The sequence below is a fragment of the Typopeltis vanoorti genome, chromosome 10, assembly GCF_054136105.1.
Source record: "Typopeltis vanoorti isolate ZY-2024b chromosome 10, IOZ_Tvanoo_1.0, whole genome shotgun sequence".
Taxonomy (NCBI): domain Eukaryota; kingdom Metazoa; phylum Arthropoda; class Arachnida; order Uropygi; family Thelyphonidae; genus Typopeltis; species Typopeltis vanoorti.
In genome coordinates, this window is record NC_143558.1 from 34,090,450 (window position 1) to 34,114,166 (window position 23,717).

The 23,717-nt window shown below is 34.8% G+C and overlaps 1 protein-coding gene across 1 annotated transcript in view; it reads right to left on the reverse strand.

Moving 5' to 3' along the window:
• The window catches only part of spn-E (tudor domain containing 9 protein spindle E), a 469,695-nt gene that overhangs the window by 64,977 nt on the left and 381,001 nt on the right, over positions 1–23,717 (reverse strand). Inside the window, exon 29 of the mRNA XM_090399558.1 lies at positions 7,200–7,304. Within this exon, the coding sequence (XP_090255684.1) occupies positions 7,200–7,304 (105 nt within the window). The remainder of the gene's footprint in view (positions 1–7,199; positions 7,305–23,717) is intronic.

Here is a 23,717-nt window from a genome sequence, read left to right on the forward strand (position 1 = left end):
TCAAGGTATAATTGCTACTTTTAAAAAATATTATGTTAAGCACACTTTTCAATTTATATTGGATAAACTAGAAAATGAATCATTAACAGTAACCGACGTTTGGAAAAAAAATTTATATTTTGGACTGCTTAAATCATGTTGCATCTGCTATCACTGCAATAAGATCACAAACTTTAAATACTTGCTGGAAAGCAGCTTAGCTTGGATGTATTGCAAACAGTGCAACCATGCAATCATCTACATTATCAACTGAAATCATTACATTGGCACATGAAATTGGTGGAGAAGGTTTTGATACATTTAGCCAGAACGATGTAGATGAATTGCTTGTGGATAATGCCTTAAGTGACAATGATATTATTGGATATCAATTAACTTTAGATATCGTCGAAGATCCAGAAAACGATAGTGAAGTGGAAGAAAAACCTGTTCCCCTAACTGCAAATACAATTCGAGAAGGTCTTGAACTGTGCAATAAATTGGAAAATCATTTTCTTGTAAATGACACAAATTCTGAAGGAGCCTTTAAATTCCGGCATGAGCTGAAGAACTGTATGTCTGGATATTGAGAGCTGTATAAAAAATTAGTGAAATCATCATCACAAAGTTTAATCACTGACTGTCAGAAGAAAAAAAATCAGCACAGAACGAGGTTGAAGTTAATTCTGTTTGTGAAGAACCATTACCTTTACCATACAGGTCTGATGCACTGACTATCTCTTCTGGTGATGAAAGCGATTTTGCACCAGTTCGCAAACGTTGCTGAATATTGTCTAATAGCAATGATAATTCTGATGTCAAAATGTTAAAAAAAAAAATAAATAAAAAAAAAAAATTACTTTTCAATAAAATTAAATGAATAAAGCTTTAAAACAAACTTAGGCATTCTTATTTTCCTGAATTTTCATAAAAATTTTTTATGCGATATTAGGTTTATTTTAATTCATTGCTTCAGTTTTATGTGGTTTTAGAAAATTATGGAACGCATCCCTGATTTTTCAACGTATGTTAGGCGTATTTTGCACGATTTTTTATATGTGGTTTTCTGTGGAACGTATCTACTGCATAAAAAGAGACCCAATTGTGTGTGTGTGTGTGACATATATTCTCTTTATATATATAAAAAGAGAAATAAAACTGAATGAGAATTAGAGGGATTTTTTTACTGAGTGTTCCTGGTAAGATTTATGCAAGTATACTTGAAAAACGGTTGAGAAGGATTGTGGGGAAAAAAAAATGCTTGGTGAAGAACAAGCTGCATTCAGACCAAATAGAGGTAGTCAGATTTTCACTTTACGACAAATAGTTGAGAAATCGTAGGAATATAACAAAAGGTTTGCATTTAAGTTTTGTAGATCTGGAAAAGGCATATGAAAGGTGCCAAGAGAGAAGCTATTCAAAACGCTACAGATGTATGGTGTCAGTGGGAAATTATATCAAGCAATACTAAGTCTTTGAGTTATAAGTCAGCAGTTAGAATTAAAAGAAGTACAGGAAGATCTGGTCAGAACAAGGATGTACATTATCCCCTCTGTTATTCATTATCTATATGGACCACATTATGAAGGAAGGTGGTATTAAACATGATATCAAAATTGGAGATGTTAACAAGTTCGCTGCCAACTACGAGTATACTCTTAGTTGGTATATGAGCCCCACAAGCCAGCTACGAGTATACTCGTATGACGCTTACCGCCGGCAACGAGATCACCCGTACTGACTTTGAAGAAGTGAAATTGCTTGGCGTACAGGAACAAACTATGCCGAAGTAGGGCAGCGAACGTGTTAATCTCAGCTCTTTACTTTATGCAGATGACATTATACTTCTCAATAAATCAGCTACAAGTCTGCAATTGAATTACTTGAATAAATTGAATGACTGTTGTAATGGATATGGTATGAAGGTCAGCAATAACAAGACAATAAAAAATAGGCAGAAACATTGAAAATATCAACTGTATTGTGAATGGAGAACCCATAGAGCAATGAAAACATTTAAGCTACTTAGGCATGATTTTTAGTGAAGATGGTGAATTAAATATGGAAATAGACAACAGAATCAACCAAACCGGTATATGGAATAAGAGAGAAAGTAGTCAAAACATTAAATTAGCTATATACAAGACAGTATTCAAACCAATTTTAACTTATGGATCTGAGAGCTGGATTAGAAGTAAAAGACTTGACCAAAGACTAGAGACTGCAGATATGAGTCCTGAGAAAGATTAAGGGGTGTGAACAGATGGCATCAATGGCAATATCATATTAAAAACAAGGATATTAACACTGTTAGCATCCAGGAATGTGTTAGCAGAGCTAATCTCAAGTGGTATGGTCGCTTAAACAGAATGGGAGAGGAAAGATGGGCAAAACAAGTGTTCTCTATCAGGTCGGCAGGAAAAAGACCCAGAGGAAGACCAAGATATAGGTGGATTGATATAGTAAAAAGTGCCTTAGAAGATAAAAATGTAAGATCTGATAATGTTGGAGTTTTGACAGGTAACAGATTGATTTGGAGGAAAATTGTAGATAAGAAATTAGCAATGATGTAAATTTTTCATGTAGTACTATCATATTCTGTACACCTCTTGAGGGTACATGTCAGGAATTTGATGATGAATATTTTCTTAACCTCTGTAAACACATGCTCAAATTCCAAATTTTAATAAAATCCACCTAACTGGTCTAGAAATAACTGACAGTTAGGCAAACAAAATGTAAGGTGCTTACACATTTTGCAAAACATTCCTAAAAAAGAATACCGAGTTGAAATTATATCTTGCTCCATGACAATAAACTACCGCGTTCAATTTTTTTTTTTTTTTTTTTTTTTGTAACAGTAGTAATTTGTAAGATTACAAAAGTACTTATTCTAAAAAAAATACTTTGAATCTAGGAAGTGGAAAGCACAGACATTTGTAAAAAAAAAAAAAAAAAAAAAAATCAAGAACCATCAGAATACAAACTATTAATTGAGATAAATAACAGAGCAGATGCTAGATAAATTTCGACAGTACATAATACAACTCTAATATACTCTTCGCAGAGAAGCAAAGATTCAGCAAAACACAATTAGAAATTAAGCAACTGTTGTCATTCCTAAAAAAAAAAAAAAAAAATCTGCTAAAGTTTGAAACTATGCTGCACTTTGTATTTTTGAGTATCTGGTCTTGTTTTCACCATAGCTGAATTATCGTTCAGATGGTCAGGGCTGAGTATTATTTCTGTGGAATTTAGCATACCTCTTTTAGTCTCATTATAACATCAGCGCAAGATCTCTGATGAAATCCCACTTTACTACTTGTCTAATACACTGAGTTGTCATTTGGGATTTTCAGAGTTTTGTACATGACTAAATTATATATAATACAAGGTGTTCATAAGAAAACGATTTACAGGCATCGAACGTTTATTAATAAAAGACAAAAATTGCAGCATGTGCAGGCCATTATGGTTTGCATATATGTGAACATGACAACTTATTTTCTCGACTTCCATGGAGTCACAAGAATCATCACAAGAACACTAGTCAACACAAGGTCTAGTGTACCATTCCTTAATCTCATCCACTATTTGCATTTTCTCCACCCTATTAGCCAATGCATTCCATGCTCCTACCACTCTCCATGCAAAAATCTTACTTTTTACTCATCACTTCCATTTGCAATCTCCAGGGATGGTCCCTTGTCCCTTTTGTTTTACCATTTGAAAAATCTCCCCATTGTTAATCCGATAACTCTTCGACAGGCTTAAATGTCTCAATCATAACCCCACCTTTTGTCATCTATCCACCAAATTCTGCAGCCTGAATGTCCTCAGTCTATCCTCATAACCAACATTGTACAGTCCTGATATCATTTTTGTTATCCATCTCTGTACCAGCTCCATGATTACTTCGTTCCTTTTCAAACCTCAGTCATCAAATCTGAGCAAAGAAATCCAGGTGTGGTCTGATCAAAGTTTTATACAATGGGACTACTACCCCTTTATCTCTTGTGGTCAATGTCCTCAATACTGCAGCAATCCTCTAGGATGGCTTCACAAACTTTGCAGTAAGTCCTCAGAACTTCAATTTTCTATCTACAATCACCCACAGATCCCTTGCTTCCTCCAGTGTAACATATAAGTTATATAAATTATAACTTATACTTAACTACAGTGCTAGTAACTACCAAGTGAGTATGAAGCACTCTTATTTGTTGATTCCTAATTTCAAAACCTTATACTTAATTTGGAGGGTTGCGTTATCAAATATATTTTGATATGTTTGATAACAAAAATGTTATCAAAAGTATTTTGTAACATTTGATATGCCATCCAATGCATATCAAATGCTGAACTCTAGGTGTATTCAAATCTTTCTTCCAATGAAAGATTTGAATACACCATGTTTTTTAAAAATCCCCATAAAAATAAATCAAGGAGACTAAGATCTGGAGATCTGTGGCATAATCCCTTTGTAATCAGCTGCTCATGAAATATCCACTAAGTAACTCCAGGAGATGCAAGAAACTTGAGCACTCACATTATGTTGAAACCATGTTACCCAAAGTTGTTTTCTGATAGTTTTCAGAGAATACGTGGGACAACTAATCTACCAACCTTTGCCAGCAAAGGTTGGTTGATTGGTAGAGCCTCTGCTACTAATGGCTCGCAAATAGTTAAGCAAGTTAGAGCACGGTTAGTAGTTGGAAGGGATTCAATTGTTCAATGCTATTGGCACACCCTCCCTCGATGAGTCTTTGGACTCCCTGGAGGTGTCACATAATAATAACTAATTAATGAAGGATGAATGACTACGGGCTTGTTTTTAGTAAGCACTTTGTCTTCCACTTCTCAATGCATCCAAAAACACTTTTTTTTTTTAATCATCATCATAGAGGTGTTTGATGCTTGGCTTGTTTGGGAGAATCCTCTCCAACACAACAATGCAGTTTTCAATTTTTTCCTGTTATTTTAAACTTAGATTCCTGATGTGTTCAACTACTATTTCTTTTTGAAGTGTTAAGATCATTTTTATACTTAAGATTCCTGAATTCCTGAGAGAAAATAATGGGCTTTAATAATTATATATATATATATATATATTAAGTGTTGCATTTCTTTTTGAACATTCTGTATACCTCAGTTGAATGTTTTGTATTTATTCCGTGGTTTTATTAAAGTTATTATTTTTTGATGTATCGCAGGTAGTTTCATTTTATTACAGTTTTATGACTATCAGTAGTAGTAATAATGAAATGGATGATTTATTTTGCAAATTATTTTTAATAAGACTATCATATCAGTAAATTTAGTTTAATCCTTTATCCAAGTGTGAGCAAACAAAGTTTGCGCCTGAAAGTATCTTCAGGACTGCGGTAAGGTAGTACAACAGCAGGCAACTTGTTGCAAAGGTGGACCAAGCTAACATCACTCCTATCTCGGTATCTCCCATAATGCAAAACACATCTCCTTACGGATATGTATAATATGCATTAAGGGAAGGGCCACTATCTGCAAGGAGATATGTTTTGCATTATGGGAGATACCGAGATAGGAGTGATGTTAGCTTGGTCCACCTTTGCAACAAGTTGCCTAGTGCTGTACTACCTTACCCCAGTCCTGAAGATACTTTCAGACGCAAACTTTGTTTGCTCACACTTGGATAAAGGATTAAACTAAATTTATTATCTAACCAAGTGAAAAATAAACTTTCACTATCATATCAGGTTGAATCCCAACCATTTATATTGCTTACAAGTTCTGAATTTCTTACTTTCCTAGTCAGCTCTTCTCCTATGGCCTATATTGTAACTGGTTGGCCTACTCATTACAGATTTCTACTTTAAGACTTCTGCAAAAGATTTTGTTTTTCTCATCCTCTCTTTCTATTTCAATTTATATTTCCTGACTTCAGGTTCTTAACATATGACCTCCAATACCTTCTACAGCTAGGACAACTTAGTTAACTTCAAATCTATTTTATTTTCTCACCCCACAAAGACGAAGCCTTTGTAGCTCAGTCTATGATATCCTTCAGTTGGAAAGACCTGAGTTTAAATCCCACCTAGGATGCAATGAATTTTTATCAGGGCTTTTCAAGTGAAGGTAAGTTATTCAATCTCATATGGAGGTGGAAGGGTTTTTCATCCCACAAACGAGCCACAGAAACACATGCTCATTTACAAACACATCAGACAGGATTAACCACATTAACATAAGCATTAAGCAGGTTTCTAAGAAGTCAAATTACTTGGCCATCAAGCCTAATAAACAATCCGACATTCTGAATATTACATAATTATGCAATACTCAGAACTGAATATTTGGCTAGAAATGGAATACAGCTCAACTATTCCTGCCTAAGAGTCACCATCTGCTTATACTACATCAGTTTAAGGACAGCTTATAACCAAGAATTCTGTCATCCATTTAATTTCACTTTCATTTGATTTGAGAAATAACATTACGGCAGAGGTTTGAACAACTGTGAATCAAAAAGTAAACAAGTCAAAATGAGCCCTTTCAACAAATTTAGCTTTCTTTTAAAATCTAATAATGCACGTTGTTTTTAAGGGACAAGAAGCAACTTAACAGTGAGAGTGTGTGTGCGCACACGCATGAAAAATTTATATTACTTGTAAAGGTAAAAAAGCAGTCCATGAGAGTGAGTGTGTATGTTGTTAATAACAAAATTAAGTGATGTAAATGCCAAGACAACTATCTTGAAAAGAAACCTAGAATTATGTGAGAAAAATAATATCTGAGTAAGACAAAGCCATCAAAATCTACATATAGGTATTGTCAAGTGGAATGTGAAAATGTGTATTTTGGTGAAATTATCCAGATTTGAAGTATGAGGACTAAGTTATCTGAGAATGCAATGATAATTACTATCTTGCATTTTTATTCTTTGTTTACTCCATAGTTACTTCTTCCAATTTATTTTTTTATTCTGATATTTCTCATTTTATTTTCTACCTTGAATTTTCTAGTCTGAATCATTCTTATATTATTCTAAGCTGCTTCTCATCTATTCATATATCTGCCACTCTCTCACACACAACATTTGTGCTTGTTTAGGACTACTAAGCGATCCTGTATATAAAAAAGTTGTAGAAGCTATGTAATAAGAAATAGTTAATTTATGCTAAAAATTAATTTTATGCAATTTAGGTAATTTTTTTTTCAATTAATATTCTTCTGTGAATTCTTACCAGAGCAGGAATTGTCAGGAGATCTGGTGTTTTTTCAGAATTTATTGCCTTCAATTTAGATATTGGGATATTTTTAACTGTATTTCCATAATCCACAAAAAACACCTACAAAATAAGCAAGATGTCTAAATATACCTATATTCAAAGTACATCAAAGTCACATTTTGTGAAAATTTTAAATAGTGCAATATAAATTTTTTTTTTTATAGAATAGCATTTTATACATGAAATTTGAAATAATGCAAATCCCAAAAATTTCAAAAAATTCATCTAGAATCATTTATATATTTCAAAACTGGTAGGCCAAATGTGTTTATGCTCTTATCATGGCAGCACATAAACAATGGTATGTGTGTACCATGCTGTGTTTATCTGCATTACAAACTAAACTACAAGTGATTTTGCTGACTATTGTGCTATTATTTTAATTCACTATTATAATTATTTTTTTTTTAATTTCCCATAACAGTGGCAGCTAGTGATGAACATCTTACCCTAAAAATAATAACTTGGAAACAGAAGTTATAACAAAACACTAATGAAAAGGTCAAGCAACTACGATGATATGCCATGCTGTCAAATTAGTGAGTACTCTGCACAATATTAAGAAATAATGTAGAGAGAAAAAAAAAAAGTAAGCACATAGTTGCAAGATCAATGCTGAGGCACAAAGTAGCTTTCATTATTTGAAAAGACTATGTTTATGATGAATAAAAATGAGGAAACATTAAGAAAATCATTGCATTCAAAAAAAAAAAAAGTTACTACTACTTCTGCAGCTTGTCCCAATGTAAATGTGATGCATACATTTACAATGGTTATAAATGTATGCATCACATTTACAACCATTGTAACAAAAAACTTTTCACTGATTCCTGTGAAAAAACAAATCTTGAATTACACAAGGTGATGTGTTCCTGAATTATGCAATTTAGAAACACACTATCTCAGATAAAATGAGACCATAATGTAATAATTTGCTTGAACATTAACTTGAGCAAGTGAATAGATTTCAGAGAATACACCAAGCTTTTCATTCTCTGATATGAAATTTTATTTTGCTGTGCTGTGTATTTAATAGTAGATAATTTTCACTCAGGTAGGTGCACTAGAGCCTGAAGAGAGTACTAGATCTCATCCTTAGTCCACTTAAAGTACTAAATGTACAACAAGTTTACAACTTTTGTGGGCGAGATTCACATTACACAAAAATATATATACCGAAGCTTACAATAGGAAATGAACACATACGTTGACATCCAGTGATCATTCTAAAAATAAAAACACTTTAATCATTATTATACTTAAGATTATCAAACTATGGTCCATATTTTGATAAACTTGATTAAAATGATAACTAGACCATTAGTCAAATGTGTGATGATTTATATCATGTCTACTTATCCTGTGGTGGCATAATTATGCAAAGTTTTTAAAATATCAATTCAAATTCAATGATTTCTGAATTTGATTTGATATCTTCAAAAAACTTTGCATAATTATCATGACACCACAGACTATCTGAAATATCATAAAGCTTGAAATGTATCAGTCAGTAAAACTAGGAGTTCTTAATGCTGGAATTGGAAATAATCCGATCCCAATGCCTTATGAAAATAGAGAAATTTGCATGAATAACAATGGTCAAGGACCATTACTTCTGTATTTTCAATATTTTTAAAATAATTTTTTTTTTTTCAAAGAAAAAAATATAAATAATTATACTTGGAATGGCAGAAGAACAAGATCTATAATTGATTATATTATTACCAATCAGAAAATAGCTAAATGTGTGAAAGAAAAAGAAAATATTAAAAAGAAAAACATTGACATAGAAAATGCAATAAAAGAAAAACAAATGGCATACAAATCATTCCTTCAAAAACATACAAAAGGAAACCGAAGAAATATGCAAAACAAAATATAGCTAAAACCATAGCATAGAAAGCTCAACCAAGATTAAGATTCCTGGGACAGATTTATTAATAAAATAGATGACATGAATGGAAGACAAGACATAGCCTACAAAATATTAAACAATGAAAAAAAGAGAATCAACATAATACAAGAGAAACAAATCAACAGAACACTAAGAATTTATGGTATGATCCAAATTTAACATCACAGATTCTTAAAATTAATAACTGCTATGAGGCTCCATCTGATTGGTCAAAAGCTAAGGTTATATCTAAGAAAGGACACAGATGATAGAAAATATTACAGGGGAATAAGTTTATTAAATACAGGTTACAAAATTTACAGTAAAATCCTGAATGAAAGACTTAGAAATACTGCAAACAATCTACTCTCAAAGGAATAAAATTGTTTCAGACTGTGTATAGACAATATATGTCAAAGAAAATTATTGAAAAAAATATGAGAATTTAATTTAGAGACTCATCTGGCCTTTACAGATTATGAGAAAGCTTTTCATAAAATACTTTTGATAAAAATATTCCATAATGAGAAAACAACAGATATCATTTTCTCATTATGGAATATAATGAGAAAATAATATCCATTACATTTGGTACAAATTATATATTAGGTTTTATCCTTTATCCAAGTATTAGCAAACAAAGTTTGCACCTGAAGTACTTTCAGGACCAGGGCAAATCGTGGTAAAAGATGGTATAAGTTCTCATCACTTGCCTTAGTATCTCCCATAATGCAAAGCACATCTCTGCAAGGAGATGTATAATGCTATACATAGCCCTTCCCTTAATGCATAGTATTACATGTCCGCAAGGAGATGAGTTTTGCATTATGGGAGATATTAAGGCAAGTGATGAGAACTTATACCATCTTTACCACAAGATGCCCCAGTACTGAAAGTACTTATTAAGGTATCTCCATGGAGTCAGACTCATCGTGGGAGATCCCAACTATCAAAACAATATCTATCATATCTCTTTTTGAATTCATTTACAGATGAAGAACTCATAACTGCATCAGGCAATGCATTCCACTCATTCACCACCCTCCAGGCAAAAAGCCTCATTCTCATACCCTTGTTAATCACACTTTTCCTTAATTTCCAGGGATGACATCTTGTTCTTCCATCACTATCAACACAGCTGAAACATTTCCCCTGCATCAATCTTATAAAAACCTTTTAGTAATTTAAATGTTTTTACCATATCCCCTCTTCTCCACCCATCAACCAACCTCTGCAATCCACAAGCTCTCAATCTATCAACGTAGAGAGCATTTTATACATCATCCACCAACTTAGTCACTCTCCTCTGAAACCTCTCCACAATCATCTCCAAGCCAAGGAATTCAGGTGACCAGACTTGAGCACAGAAATTCAAATGCAGAAGTATCAATGCCTTATAAAGGGGAATGATAACCTCTATCTCTGGATGGTAGTGTGTTCTTCAATAACCAAGTAATCCTATGTGCAATCTTGGACATCTTAGCAATATGCCCTCTGAACTTCATCTCTCTATCCACCAAAACCCCCAAGTCCCTAGCCTCATCAGTCTCTTGGAGTACCATTCCATCAATGTGGTACACAGCTGGTAATCTTTTAATTCCAAAATTCATAATTTTACACTTTTCCACATTGAACCGACATCCATTACCTTTTGCCCATTTTGGCAGCTTATTTAAATGATAATGCAAACTCTCAACATCAGCTTGATTTTTTATTGCACTACCCAACTTTGCATCATCAGCAAACAACTGTATCTCTCCCTTCAAGCCATTTCCTATATCATTTATGAAAACAATAACAGCCCAAGTACAGAGCCCTGAGGCACACCACTGTCACCTGCCTCATCCTGGACCCTGCTCCTCCATACACTACTTTCTGGTATCTCTCCATGAGCCATTCTCCTATTCATATCACCAGTTTAGTATCCATACCCATTTGCACAACAGTATTCCATGGGATTTCCTGTCAAAAGCCTTAGCAAAATCTAGTAGTATCACTGTGTAGCCATTACCCTTGTCCAACTCAGATGTCATTCTATTATAAAAAGAGTTAACAGATTGCTAAGGCAGGATCAACCTTTAACAAAACCATGTTGGCCCTATAAAGTATCATATTTTGATTCCCCAATTCACATTAACGCAACACTCGAGCTGATATTCCACCTAAACCTACAGCAGTGTTTGCTTTTAAATTCTGCAGTATACTAAGTATATCTCTGATTTATTAACTTCAATTCTCACATTAGTTATTGCTACCGGTACAGAGATATCCTCACTTGGGTGATGGACTTTTGAAAAGTGACCACTCAGTAACTCTACTATTACATCTGAATTGGTCACCTCAATACCATCAACAGCCACTAAGGTTATCCTTCCAAAGTCATTCTTCCTTTCATTTGCCACATAGCAGAAGAACACTTTGGGATTACCCTTCATCTCCTTGGCTAAGGTCTAGTCAAGGAGATGAAGCTGATTTAGCTTTTCTCACTATGCTGGTAACCTTCCTAGCTTGAGCCTTGTACTGCTTATGGGTTTCATCTTTCTCCTTGTAAATTCTCCATAACATTCTTTTTTTTTTTTTGCAGATCAAGCCTGATATTACTACTCATCCATTTAACACCTACCTTGTTTTTCATCTTGACCAGGGGAATAGATTCTGATATTGCCTTCCTCAGATACCGATTTTATCCTATACACTGCTAACATTTTTCCCCTGCAATACGTTCTGCCATGGGACAGATGTAAGCTCACTCCGAAGCTTGTTATAATTACCTAACCTGCAGTTCCGTATATACCCCTTCTTAAGAGAGAAATCCACAAATTTTGCAACCTCCTAAGTCAATACCACACGATCGCTCTCACCAACTGGAGGTAATGAGGACACCTTACTTATGCATATGTCCTCTGAACCAATGACCAGGTCCAACACTCACACCATAAGTCCCTTCAGTTATGTGCTGTTTCAAGTAATTATTATTATGGGCTACTCCATGGAGTCCTTAGACTCATCGAGGGATGAGTTGTTCAATAGTGGTTGACATGAGTCAAGCACTATTCAACATTTGCGCAGTATCTATTATACTTTTGTTTCTGTAATCCACAAATCTTCTACCTATTCTCATAAGGTTCATTCCATAGACCTGCTACCATCTTGGTCACTCATCTCTAGATCATCATCGCCAAGAAACCCTGGTGCCCAGATCTGCATGCAATAGTCTAAATGGGGTCTTATCAAGGTTTCATAAAAAGGAATAATAACCTGCTTGTCTCAATATATATTCATTGCATAAATTTTTCCCACTTACACTCAACCTTTTCAATTTTAGTTTGCCTGCCCAAAATTACTTCAAGTGCAAACTTTGTTTTCTAACACTAAAACCCAATATATAATTAGTAGTATAGCCAAGTGAAAAAAACTTCCATACATCTGGTACAAGCTGTACAAATTTCTATAAAGATACAAAAATACAGTTAAGTAATAAATTAACAGGAGGGATTGAAATTAATCAGGGTGATAGACTGATGTAGCTTATCTCCACAAAAAAATAAAATAAAATAAATAAAATATATCAGCTTATTAAAATATGGAAAACAATAAAGCAATGTATCAGGTTAAACCAGAAGAACTGCTATCAACACAAAGCTGTATACAAATGATCAGATTATATTACAAGACAATGAAGAACTTTAAAAATCACTTTGTAAATTAAACAGAATAAGCCAACAATAAAATTTAAATATGTCACAAAAGAAAACAAAAGTAATGGCATTTAAAGGTCAAGCTCATGTTAGATCAAAACAATCCTAGAAAATAAAATAACAGAATAGGTGACAGTTTAATTAATTATGCTGCATAACAGCATATCTAAAAGATAAAGATAAAAAAATAAATTTCAGAAAATCTGTGGTACAATTAAAAGGAAACAGAATTAAAAAAAGCAAGAGAAACACATAATTATTAAATTATTTAAGGAATTTACAACATAACTGGAATATCAATTAAAAGAAACTTTAATATATACTTCCTATATTTCGGCAATGTCACATTGCCATTTTCATGGGAACATACAGCTATTACAAGGGCACGCAGGCACTACAAAAAGCAAATGAGGTAGAAGAGAGAAAACCACTGTTGTTCCTGAAGTCCTAATGGTGCCCCCTAGCGGATTATATTGGGTTGTCTTGGCCGTTGGGCTGATGAACATCAGCTCAATGGCACATGCACGTGTCATAGTTGTATGTTACCATGAAGATGGCAATGTGACATTGCCGAAATATAGGAAGTATTTATTAAAGTTTCTTTTAATTAATATTCCAGTATACATTGCAAATTCCTTAAATTAATAATCACGTGTTGCCAACGTATAAGTCTTTCTACACGAAGGAATGAGAGAAACTCAACTAAAACTTTATAAGATAATGACAACTCCCACTAAATGGTTCAGAAATGTGGACTGTTAAAAAGAAAAATATAAGTAAAATACAAGCTGTAGAAATTAGATTTTTAAGAGCAGTTAAAGGATGCACAAAATTGGACCATATAAAAAATGAAGATATCAGAAGAGAGCTAGATATTTACATCATCATCAAATTCCTGCCATGTACCCTCAAGGGGTGTACAGGATATGATAGTACTACATGAAAAATGTACATCATTACTAACTTCCTATCTACAATTTTCCTCCAAATCAGTCTTACTTCTCAAGACTCCAACATTATCAGATCTTATATTTCTATCGTCTAAGGCACTTTGTACCATATCAATCCACATCTTGGTTTTCCTTTGGGTTGTTTTCTTGCCAACCTGGCAGAGAACACTTGTTTTGCTAATCTTTCCTCGCCCATTCTGTTTAAGTGACCATACCACCTGAAATTACTCTGCTAACACATTCCTGGATGCTGACAATGTCAAGTTCTTTGCTAATATCGATTTTAACATGATATTGCCATTGATGCAACCTGTTCACGCCTATAATCTTTCTCAGGACTCTCATATCTGCGGTCTCTAGTCTTTGGTCAAGTGCTTTACTTCTGACCCAGTTCTCAGATCCATAAGTTAAAACTGCTTTGAACACTTTTGTATACAGCTAATTTAGTGTTCCAATTAATTTCTCTCTTATTTCATATGAATTTATTCAATTGATTTCCCACCATACCAGCTTTGCTGATTCTATTGTCTATTTCTATATTTAATTTACCATCTTCAGTAAAAATCGTGCCTAAGTAGTTGAAATGTTTTACTTGTTCCACAGGTTCTCCAATCACAATACAGTTGACATTTTCAATGATTCTGCCTATTTTCATTGTCTTTGTCTTTTTATTGCTGACCTTCATACCATATCTATTACAACAGTTATTCAATTTAGTCAGGAAATCTTGCAGACTTTTAGATATTTATAACATAAATGAAAAGATCAAGGAATACAGAGAGAAACAGAAAAAGCATCTATTTAGGATGGAAAGATATTGGATAGACCAAATAGAGAGAGAGAGAATGGGGGAGGGGGGGGACCAGTTGCAAGATGGAAAGATCAATGAAGCTAAAACAGGCAAGTGCCTAATTCTTGAAGAGACGAAGAATCGTGAAATATATTAGTGGGTAAAACTAGAAGTATGCTCATTCATTTTGAGACATTTCTAGTTAATTTTTGAATTCATGAACTAATCTTAATGAAACTTCCTGAACACCATCCATGGCAAAAGTAACAATACCTTGTAAACCACAAAAAATAGGGAACAACATGTGCCCATTCTTTTTACATCTCCAGTTAGAATTAAGTTCAGAAATTTGCCATATACACAAAAAACCTCTAGTTTGCTCAGAAATTAAAACCAAAAGTGACATACACACTGAGAGAGAGATACTTTTTTTTTTTTTTTTTTTAAAGAAGCTTCTGTTAAACCTGAGATTTTAAACACAGATGAAAGGTATGTACAAGGAAGAGTAAAGCATACAAATATTGAATTTTTGATATGTAATTTTGAGGGATATAGAAGATACTATGGTAGTACTGCAGGAAAAGTTTACATCACTTCATATCAACTGTTTTCTTCCAAATTAGTCTGTCATCTGTTAGATCTTATATTTTGGTTTTCTAAGATACTGCTAACTGCATGTAGATCTTGACCTCATCCTAGATCTTTTTCCTAATATTCTAATATCACACATACCTGTTTTCCTAACCTTTCTTCTTCCATTCTGTTTAAATGACCACACCTAAGATAAGCTCACATTCCTAAATATTAACAGTGTTCTTTCCTAATATCTTCATTTTTATTATGATTCTGTAATTGATGGTATCTATACACTAATTTTTTTCAGTAGATTATCTGTGATCTGTAGGCCTTTATCAACTGTTTTATTAGTAATACAGTTCTGAGATCCACAAGTTAAAATTGGTCTGAATGCCATATTGTATACAGCTAGTTGCTTTGACTCATTTCTCTCTTATTCCATATACATTTTATTCAGTTGGCTCCCCCACCTAACTAGCTTTGGTTCATATATTAGATTTAGTAATATCTAATATAAAGTACAGGGCAAAAAAAAGGCCAAATGCTGCAAACTCGCCTCCTGCCCAAATGGCAGTTGCTCCTTCTGGTCCCTTGCCAAGGCTATTGGGTGCAACTTCTGCCCACCAGTTTCCACCACTCACATCTAGATGGTAATGTTGTCACCTCACAAAAGACAAGGCCAACTTACTTGCATCACTCTTCTCTTCCAATTCCTGCATTGATGACCCAGGCAAAATTCCCTTTACTCCACAAAGAATGGATACTTCCCTTCAGGTATTCCATAGTCTTCCAGCAAAAAGAAATCTGAAAAATTCTTAATAACTTGAACACAAAGAATCTAATCTTGATGGTATCCTACCTACTGTGTTAAAAAATTGTGCCCTAGACTAACACCTATCCTGTAACCCCTCTTCAATCTACCCAACATGGAAAGAGGTGCATATCCAGCCTATCACTAAGAAAGGTGATAAAGTTCAACCAACAAACTACTATCAAATTTCTCTAACTTCTGTTCTCTTAAATTATGGAGGTCATCAACAACCAACTCTTGAACTCTCTAGATGCATACCAACTTATCAGAGTATGGATTCTGCCACTCGCAATCTACAGCTAATCATCTTGCTTTCACCACCCATGGCGTGCTCAACATTTTAAAAGGCATTTGATTGGGTTTGGCAGAGGGCCTACTCAACAAACTGCCATTCTATGGTCTGCCCTCCCCACTCTGAAATTGGATTGCAGGCTTTCTCACTGGTCACTTATGTGCCATGGTGGACAGCTTACTCTCCTCAAATGTCCCCACCAATGCAGGGGGTACCCCAGAGTTCTGTTCTCTCACCCATTCTCTTCCTCTTGTATATAAAAGCCCTGCTCTCACAGACTTCCAACCCTATCCACAGCTCTGCTAATACACTGTACACTTCTGAAGTGCTGTACACTTCATTCCTCCTTTTCATTCAACAGCCTGTTAGTGCTCAAGTATTAGAATCCTCAAGATCTACCACGACCAAAGACCTGAACTCAGATCTCTTAGCTATATCCTAGTGGGGCAAGGACAATCTTGTGAATTTCAATGCCACCTGCCACCAAATCTCAGTTCTTTCTGATCTCTCTTGCAAGAAAGAGTTCACATCCCTCTCCCTTACTTTTGGTAATACTGAAAAATCCAAACATGATCAGATTTTTCTTCTTGAATTGACTTGCACCTCTGATCTTTCCTGGCACAACCATATTTCAACTATAGCTTCTGCAGCTGCCAAAAAAACTTACTTTTTTGCACAAGACACTACTTCACATCTTCCAACTCTATATAAAATCCAAATCTTCCCAGCCATGGAATATTGCTCCCATATTTGGGGTGGTGCACCAAAATTCTCTCTAAGATTGTTCGATTCTATCCAGAAGAGAAAAATCTAGCTAATTAATGATATCTCTCTCTCTCTCTCTCTCTCTCTCTCTCTTTCAGACATTCAGCTTCTGCCTCTTCTACATATATTTTCATGGGCAGTGCTCTACTGAATTGGCCACTATTATTCCCCCACTCTCCTCCAAAATCATTAAAACAAGAGTCACTGCTAACAACACCCTTTTGCAGTCATCTTAAAACTCACCGAACAAATTTCACTGCCTCTTTTATTCCATCTACTTCTGTCCTTTGGAACAGTCTCCCCCCCCCTGACTCTGCCTTCTCCCAATATTATAACCATCAGCTGTTCAAACAAAATGTGAAGACCAGTTCTTTCTTCTATTCCTCTTGCCTACATGGCACTAGCATGCTATAGGTCTTGTGGTCTTTCATATATGGACCAGATTTTATATATATAAAAACTGAGATTAACATATCCAATTTTGATATCAGGCCTAATTCCACTTTTCTCTCCATAATATGATCCATTATCTATAGATAATGCTGGCCTGGTTGGCCAAACAGTTAGTATATCTGCTCTCCAGCCCAAAGGCTGCGGGTTTGAATCCTGCTGTGGGCATGGATGTTTGCGATTATGAAATACTATGGTGAACGATATATGGCGTTCGTGTAGTTGCGGTTCGTTTGAGGCACTTTTGAATGCAGACCTGTCGATTAAAGCTCTGTAAGACAGGTGAACTTTTTTTATTTATTTTATTACGGAATTTATTGCATTTACTACTATATTTATAGACACAGCATTATTAACTGAAGAGTTTTTAGATATGGATTCCCATAAACTTGTCAGAACACCAAAGCAGCATCAAAAGCATTATAACACAGACTTTGATGATACAAATGAAGTTTGGAAATTTCATATATATCAAGTCATCTTGACTTGATATATGAAATTTCCAGATTAAAGCAAATTATTAGAAAGTCAACCAGAGAGTTAGAAAAAAAAGTTGAGATTTTTAAAAAACAGATATGACAAGAAAAATAAGTAGAACAATAAGAGGCAGGAAAGTACAGAAGTTGGTAAGATATCAGTGAATAATGAAATGAGTAAGAATGCAAGGAGAAAAGTTTAACTGATTAGATCCTTGCCATATAATATAATTTGATATATTTATCATAGGATATAATTTAAGTCTCAGTTCAGAAAGAATCCCACAGGGAGAATGGAAAGATGTATGACAGTCCCATTGTACAACAGTGGTGCTACTCTGGAATGATGGCAAAGATTTTAAAGTTGATAACTTGTATACAGAAATAGATAGAGAGACAAGTTATACTTTAGTGATGATCAGCATAGATTTACTAAAAGGAGGCGATTTCTGAGCAATTTGCCTATATATTTTATAACTTTATGAATTAGTTCGATAAAGGGAATGGATACCTTATAAATAGGCAGTTGCATAAACTGGTGAATACAGAACACTGGAAATTTAAACTATTGACTTGGATAAGTGGCTGATGGACAGCATCAGGAAAGTGGTATACTGGGGGGGGGGGGGGGGTATGAATCTTTTGCTGGTCTACTCCAGGAATCAGTCCTTGGAACCATTATTCTTTGAAAAATTAAAGATAGAAACTTAAATTGATGTGAAATAAATTTATTAGCTATAAAATTTTCTCCAATTATCATAGGCATCTTCAGTACAACAACCAAGTATTGCAACCATTATGTGAATTGACTATTTGGGAAATGTTGATCAAGTATCTGAGAAAAAAACATTTTAATACCAACTAGTTTCACCAACTTAAGCTGTTGGCATCTTCAGGGTACAGGACTGATGATAGGAACTAAAGCTAACAAAACATGCTACAGACAAGACTTTAACAGAATTCTAATTATAAATTACAAAACAACACTGAATGTGTGCAATACACGTGGTGCGTACATGATTTTACTTGTTTAGGAACATTTTATAGTTGGTACTAAAGTTCATTTCTTGTGCGTTTAGACATCTAATTAGGGTCTTCCAGATCTTGGATAAGATTAAACCTTGGTTTCTATTAAGATTTTCTACAGAACGGGCGACTATTGTGGCTTCTTTAAAAATATGAGAGCTGTAATCCTCTTCTATGTAAGGAGTACAGCTTTTATTCCACTCAATTACATGGTTGGTTGTGGAGAAATAGAAAGATAAGCCTGATATATCTTGTCGGTTGTTTTTGACATATCCAATGTATTCTCTCTGTCTTATCTCAAGGCTTCTTGAAGTTTGGTCGATGTAACTTAAACTGCACGAGCATGGAATATTGTAAACTCCAGCATATTTAAAGAAAGGATGGAAGTCTTTTGGAGATCTTAAGAGTTTTCGAATTGTATCTTTATGTTTAAAGGTCACTCTTATTTTATGTGGTTTGAGGAGTTTAGCAACCTTGTTGGAGGCTGTCCCCATGTATGGAATGACGATTGTGGTAATATATTGAGTGTCTTCTTGTTGTCTTCGTGGTGGATCAGAGAATAGAATCTTGTTAACAAGACTGCGGGGGTAGCCATTCAAGATGAGGTTGTTGGATATCAGTGTCAATTCGTCTTGGAGATCTTTCTGGTCTGTTGTAATCCAGACGGCTCTCTTCTTTAGCATATGTACAATGCTGAGTTTTTGAGAAATGTGGTGGGAGGAGCTGAAGTGTAAATAACGTCCTATATTTGTAGGTTTTCTATAAACTGAGAGGTTGAAACAACCATTAGCTTGCTTTTTAATTAGGATATCTAGAAATGGTAGTCATTTTTCTTTTTCAAGGTCCAGAGTGAATTTGAATGGTGAAAGGAGTTCTTTCACCATTCAATCAAATTCTAATGTGAGAGTCTAATGTGTTCTTTTTTGCGTATAGGGATTGTCCGTCCTGTTTCACCAATGTACGATCCTTAGAGGATCCTCTCCTCCCATTAGCACATCCTGGAGTCTATTGCATCTGCTGCACCTGTAACTTACCGTACATTGGTGAAACAGGACGGACAACCCCTATATGCAAGAAAGAACACATTAGACACATCAAATATAACCATTATGGTGAAGCAGGCCTCTCAGACCATGCACTCACACCTTACACCAAATCAACTGGAAAAGCACCTGCTCTTTACACTGCATAAAAACCTGGTACGAAAGGAAATTTAAGGAAGCCTGTGAAATCCTGATAAACCACCCAAATATCAACAACAAATATGGCATGAAAATTCCAAGTATCTGGATGGCACACATTCAGCCTACCTAATATGTAAGATCCAGCATAAGTCAGGACTCTAGCCAATCCTCAGCTCGTATTAGAAACCATTCCATACCAACTGGCTGGAATGTGTACATGATGTTAATATATGTATATAGATAGATACTTGTTGTGCCCCAATGTATTTCTACAACCAACAGATAATAATAGAACTCTAGTGTTGATGTATAATTTTTTTTTCTCCACCAGAGGTCAGGCCAACAATTGTTGTAGCAGTTGGTCAGTGTCTTTAACAAACCAGTTTGATTGTAGTGTAGCTTGTTTCCTGCGTATAGTTGTATGCTCCAGAAGATGACCTTGACATAAAGGTCGAAACGTCGAATGTAGATTTCAGTTATATTAAACTAAAGTTTTTATTCAAACATGGTAGTTGTCTCCATAATTTTCAAAAATGTAGTCAAAAACAGTGTTTATTACAAAGAAGGAAGATGATCCTCTGATTACTGTCCAATTACAGTTGCTTTTGTTCTCTCATCTTTCTCATAAAGTGTTAGCTAAATGTTTGCGGTTATACAGCCAACATGATTTTAGGCATAGAGCTTCATCCTTGCAATGGCTATGCTGAGAATATCTTCATTCTTTCCTTTCTTCTCCCTGAATTCTGACAAACTTTGACTTCTCTTTATGGCATCCATGGACCTCCAAAAGACCTTTGACATCTTTCTTCAATTATACCTCAAGATGTGTCCTATTGCAGGATGTCCAGAAGCTTTTCTCACCTAAATATCAGATTTACTCAGCAAATTCCCTTACAATCATTCCCTTACCTGGGCTCCAAATCGACATTCATCCTAGCACTTAGGGGTATATGTCAAGGAGACCACATTGTCTCTCGCTCCCCTCCCCCTGTATTTTCTTCAACTATACCATTGAAGAGTTCCTTTGCTCTCTTCCAAGACGTTGGCTATTCTCTTGACACAACCACTGTTAATGCTATGCATTTGCCAATAACTTTATACTCAGTCTTTAAAAGAAAGCTTGCAGAAACTCCTCAACCAAGCAGTCAGCTTAAAGTTCGAGGATTAAACATAAATGAGACAAAGTTGAGCATGCTTTCTCTTGTCCCCTTAGGTAGAAACAAGATATTTAATGCCTTTTTGACAACTCGTATAGCAGAGTATAAGTTTTTTTCGCTATACCCTTTGGTATTAATTTGGTCTAGCAACTCACTGATGAAGCCTCAATAAAGGCTGAAACCAGTCTGGATAGTGACCTCCCACCATAATGTAATAACAGCATATATTTCCTAGGAAATGTGTTTTTACATTATGGAAAATACCAAGAATAGTGATCAGAACTTTACCACCTTTGCTGCGAGTTACCCGAGTTTGTACAAAGTACTAGGACTACTTGCATTAGCTCAGGCTAGTAATCGCCAATACTTTTATAGTTTATTATACTATATTCAGCATGAAACTCTGATTCCAATCTTCGAGTTTCTTATTCGGTTTTAAAACAATGTGGGATTTAATATTCCCTTAATTTAAATAATAAGATATTAAAGGTTGAGAACTTTGAGTAGTTTCCCCTGAAAGGCACATATTTGCATTCCATCTCGGTTCTGGAGGAATGGGGATACCTTGGTGTTATTTTCTCTCTCTGACAGACCATTTCTCTTTTTCATCCACTCTAGGATGTTTTCTTTCTTTTCTCTGTAAAGCTCCACTTAAACCTCAACAAAGGCTCTTCATTCAGAATTATTTTCTTCTTAGACTATCATAAGTTACTCCTAGGTAAAGTCTCTCTCATCCAGGATGGATGTAGCAGTTCGCTCAGCATTCCATTAATGGTTATATCTTCATGTGCTACTAGTTTTTCCATGCCACCATAAACCATGGAGGTCTTGGAATTCCCTTGTGATGGTTGATGCCTAGATTATGTCTTTCCAGATTATAGAAATTCTCTCTCCACTTCAGAAGCATGTCTTGATGTCTCTAGGACTTCATGTGCTAAGGATGATTATTGACATCACTCTGGATGTATGCTTAATGAAAGGACACTGAATATGACTACCTTCACTGAACAAAGGCTTCACTGAAAAAAGCACTGCAACATTAAAGCCCAACAGCATTAAAGCTGATGGGCTTTAATGTTGCAACATTCAGCTGATGGAGCTGCATTACAAGAATCTAAGCATGTTCCCTTTCAGCATCAATGAATCAAGGATGGAACTCTCTTCCTGCCTGGTTTTGAATATATAAATTCAATTAGGACAAGAATCAATGCTCTGCCAACTCAAGCTCATACAACTCAGGGAAGAAGCAATGACAAGAACTGCAGAGCTGGCTGTCAGAATATACATTTTGGTTCATGTGGATCAATGTTGTTACCACACACACACACACACACAGTGAGTGCATGTTAGAAGAAGCAATGCAATAGTGAGGATTACAGAGAATAGGTTGAATAACAGCAGGAGAACCCCAGTATTAGACTAACATTTCAGTATAGTCCTACGCTGCAAACCAAGATTTGGTACGTTACTTCAAAAAGAACACTACATTGCACCAAAATTTACCTCACAACTACATCTTTTAAAGGTGCATAGTATCTGCAGAGTTATATGGACTTACTAAACTTTGGACTCAATTGGGCTGATTTCAAGATACTCTCTTTGCATGCCTTGAAGGCCACACTGGTGGCCTGTAGGACCTTCCAGAGAATGACTTCGAATCCCCAGGTATAGAGTTGGATAGTACATGATAATGTTGGAGCCTATGCCTCTTCTGGTTCTACATGTGGGACCATAGTATGTAGTAATGTTTCAGTGCATAGTTAGGAAATTAAAAATAAGTCTTCTTATTAGTAGATATATGGTTTCCAGTCAAGAGGGTAATGGATATTGTAACAAATGATGTAAATCATCTATTCATCAATTCAACAAATTTATTAAAGCAATATTAATTTTATTAAAATATATTTCTTTGGTGCTAAGATAAATATATATTTCACATTTTAATGCTTCCAAAATTGGGATGCATTTTACAATTCCTGCCCAAAAAAAAAGGTTACAATCACGTATAACGGTTATAAAAATTCTACATATCACTGTAATGTTGTGTATAATTTTCAATGACCAAACATTGTCCCATATGTAATTTTAAACTAAAAAATGGTTCCTAAGAATGAGATCTTTCAAAGATGTTATATGTGAAAAAAAAAAAAAAATGGATGGATGGTACATGAGCTAATGAAAGAGTGGCTAAAGTTTGTCTGGATCTAAAAAAGACATCCAGAATCTCTACATAACCTGCCTAATAAGATAGTTCCTGATGCAGCTTTGGACATTTATCTGAGTAATTAAATAATAAGCTCGCTGAAAATCATTGTGATTTAGCTATTATTCTTGGTGGCATGATAGATCAACTCCAATTCCTTGATGGTTTAGTCAACTAACCATTTAAGCATCATTTGACAAA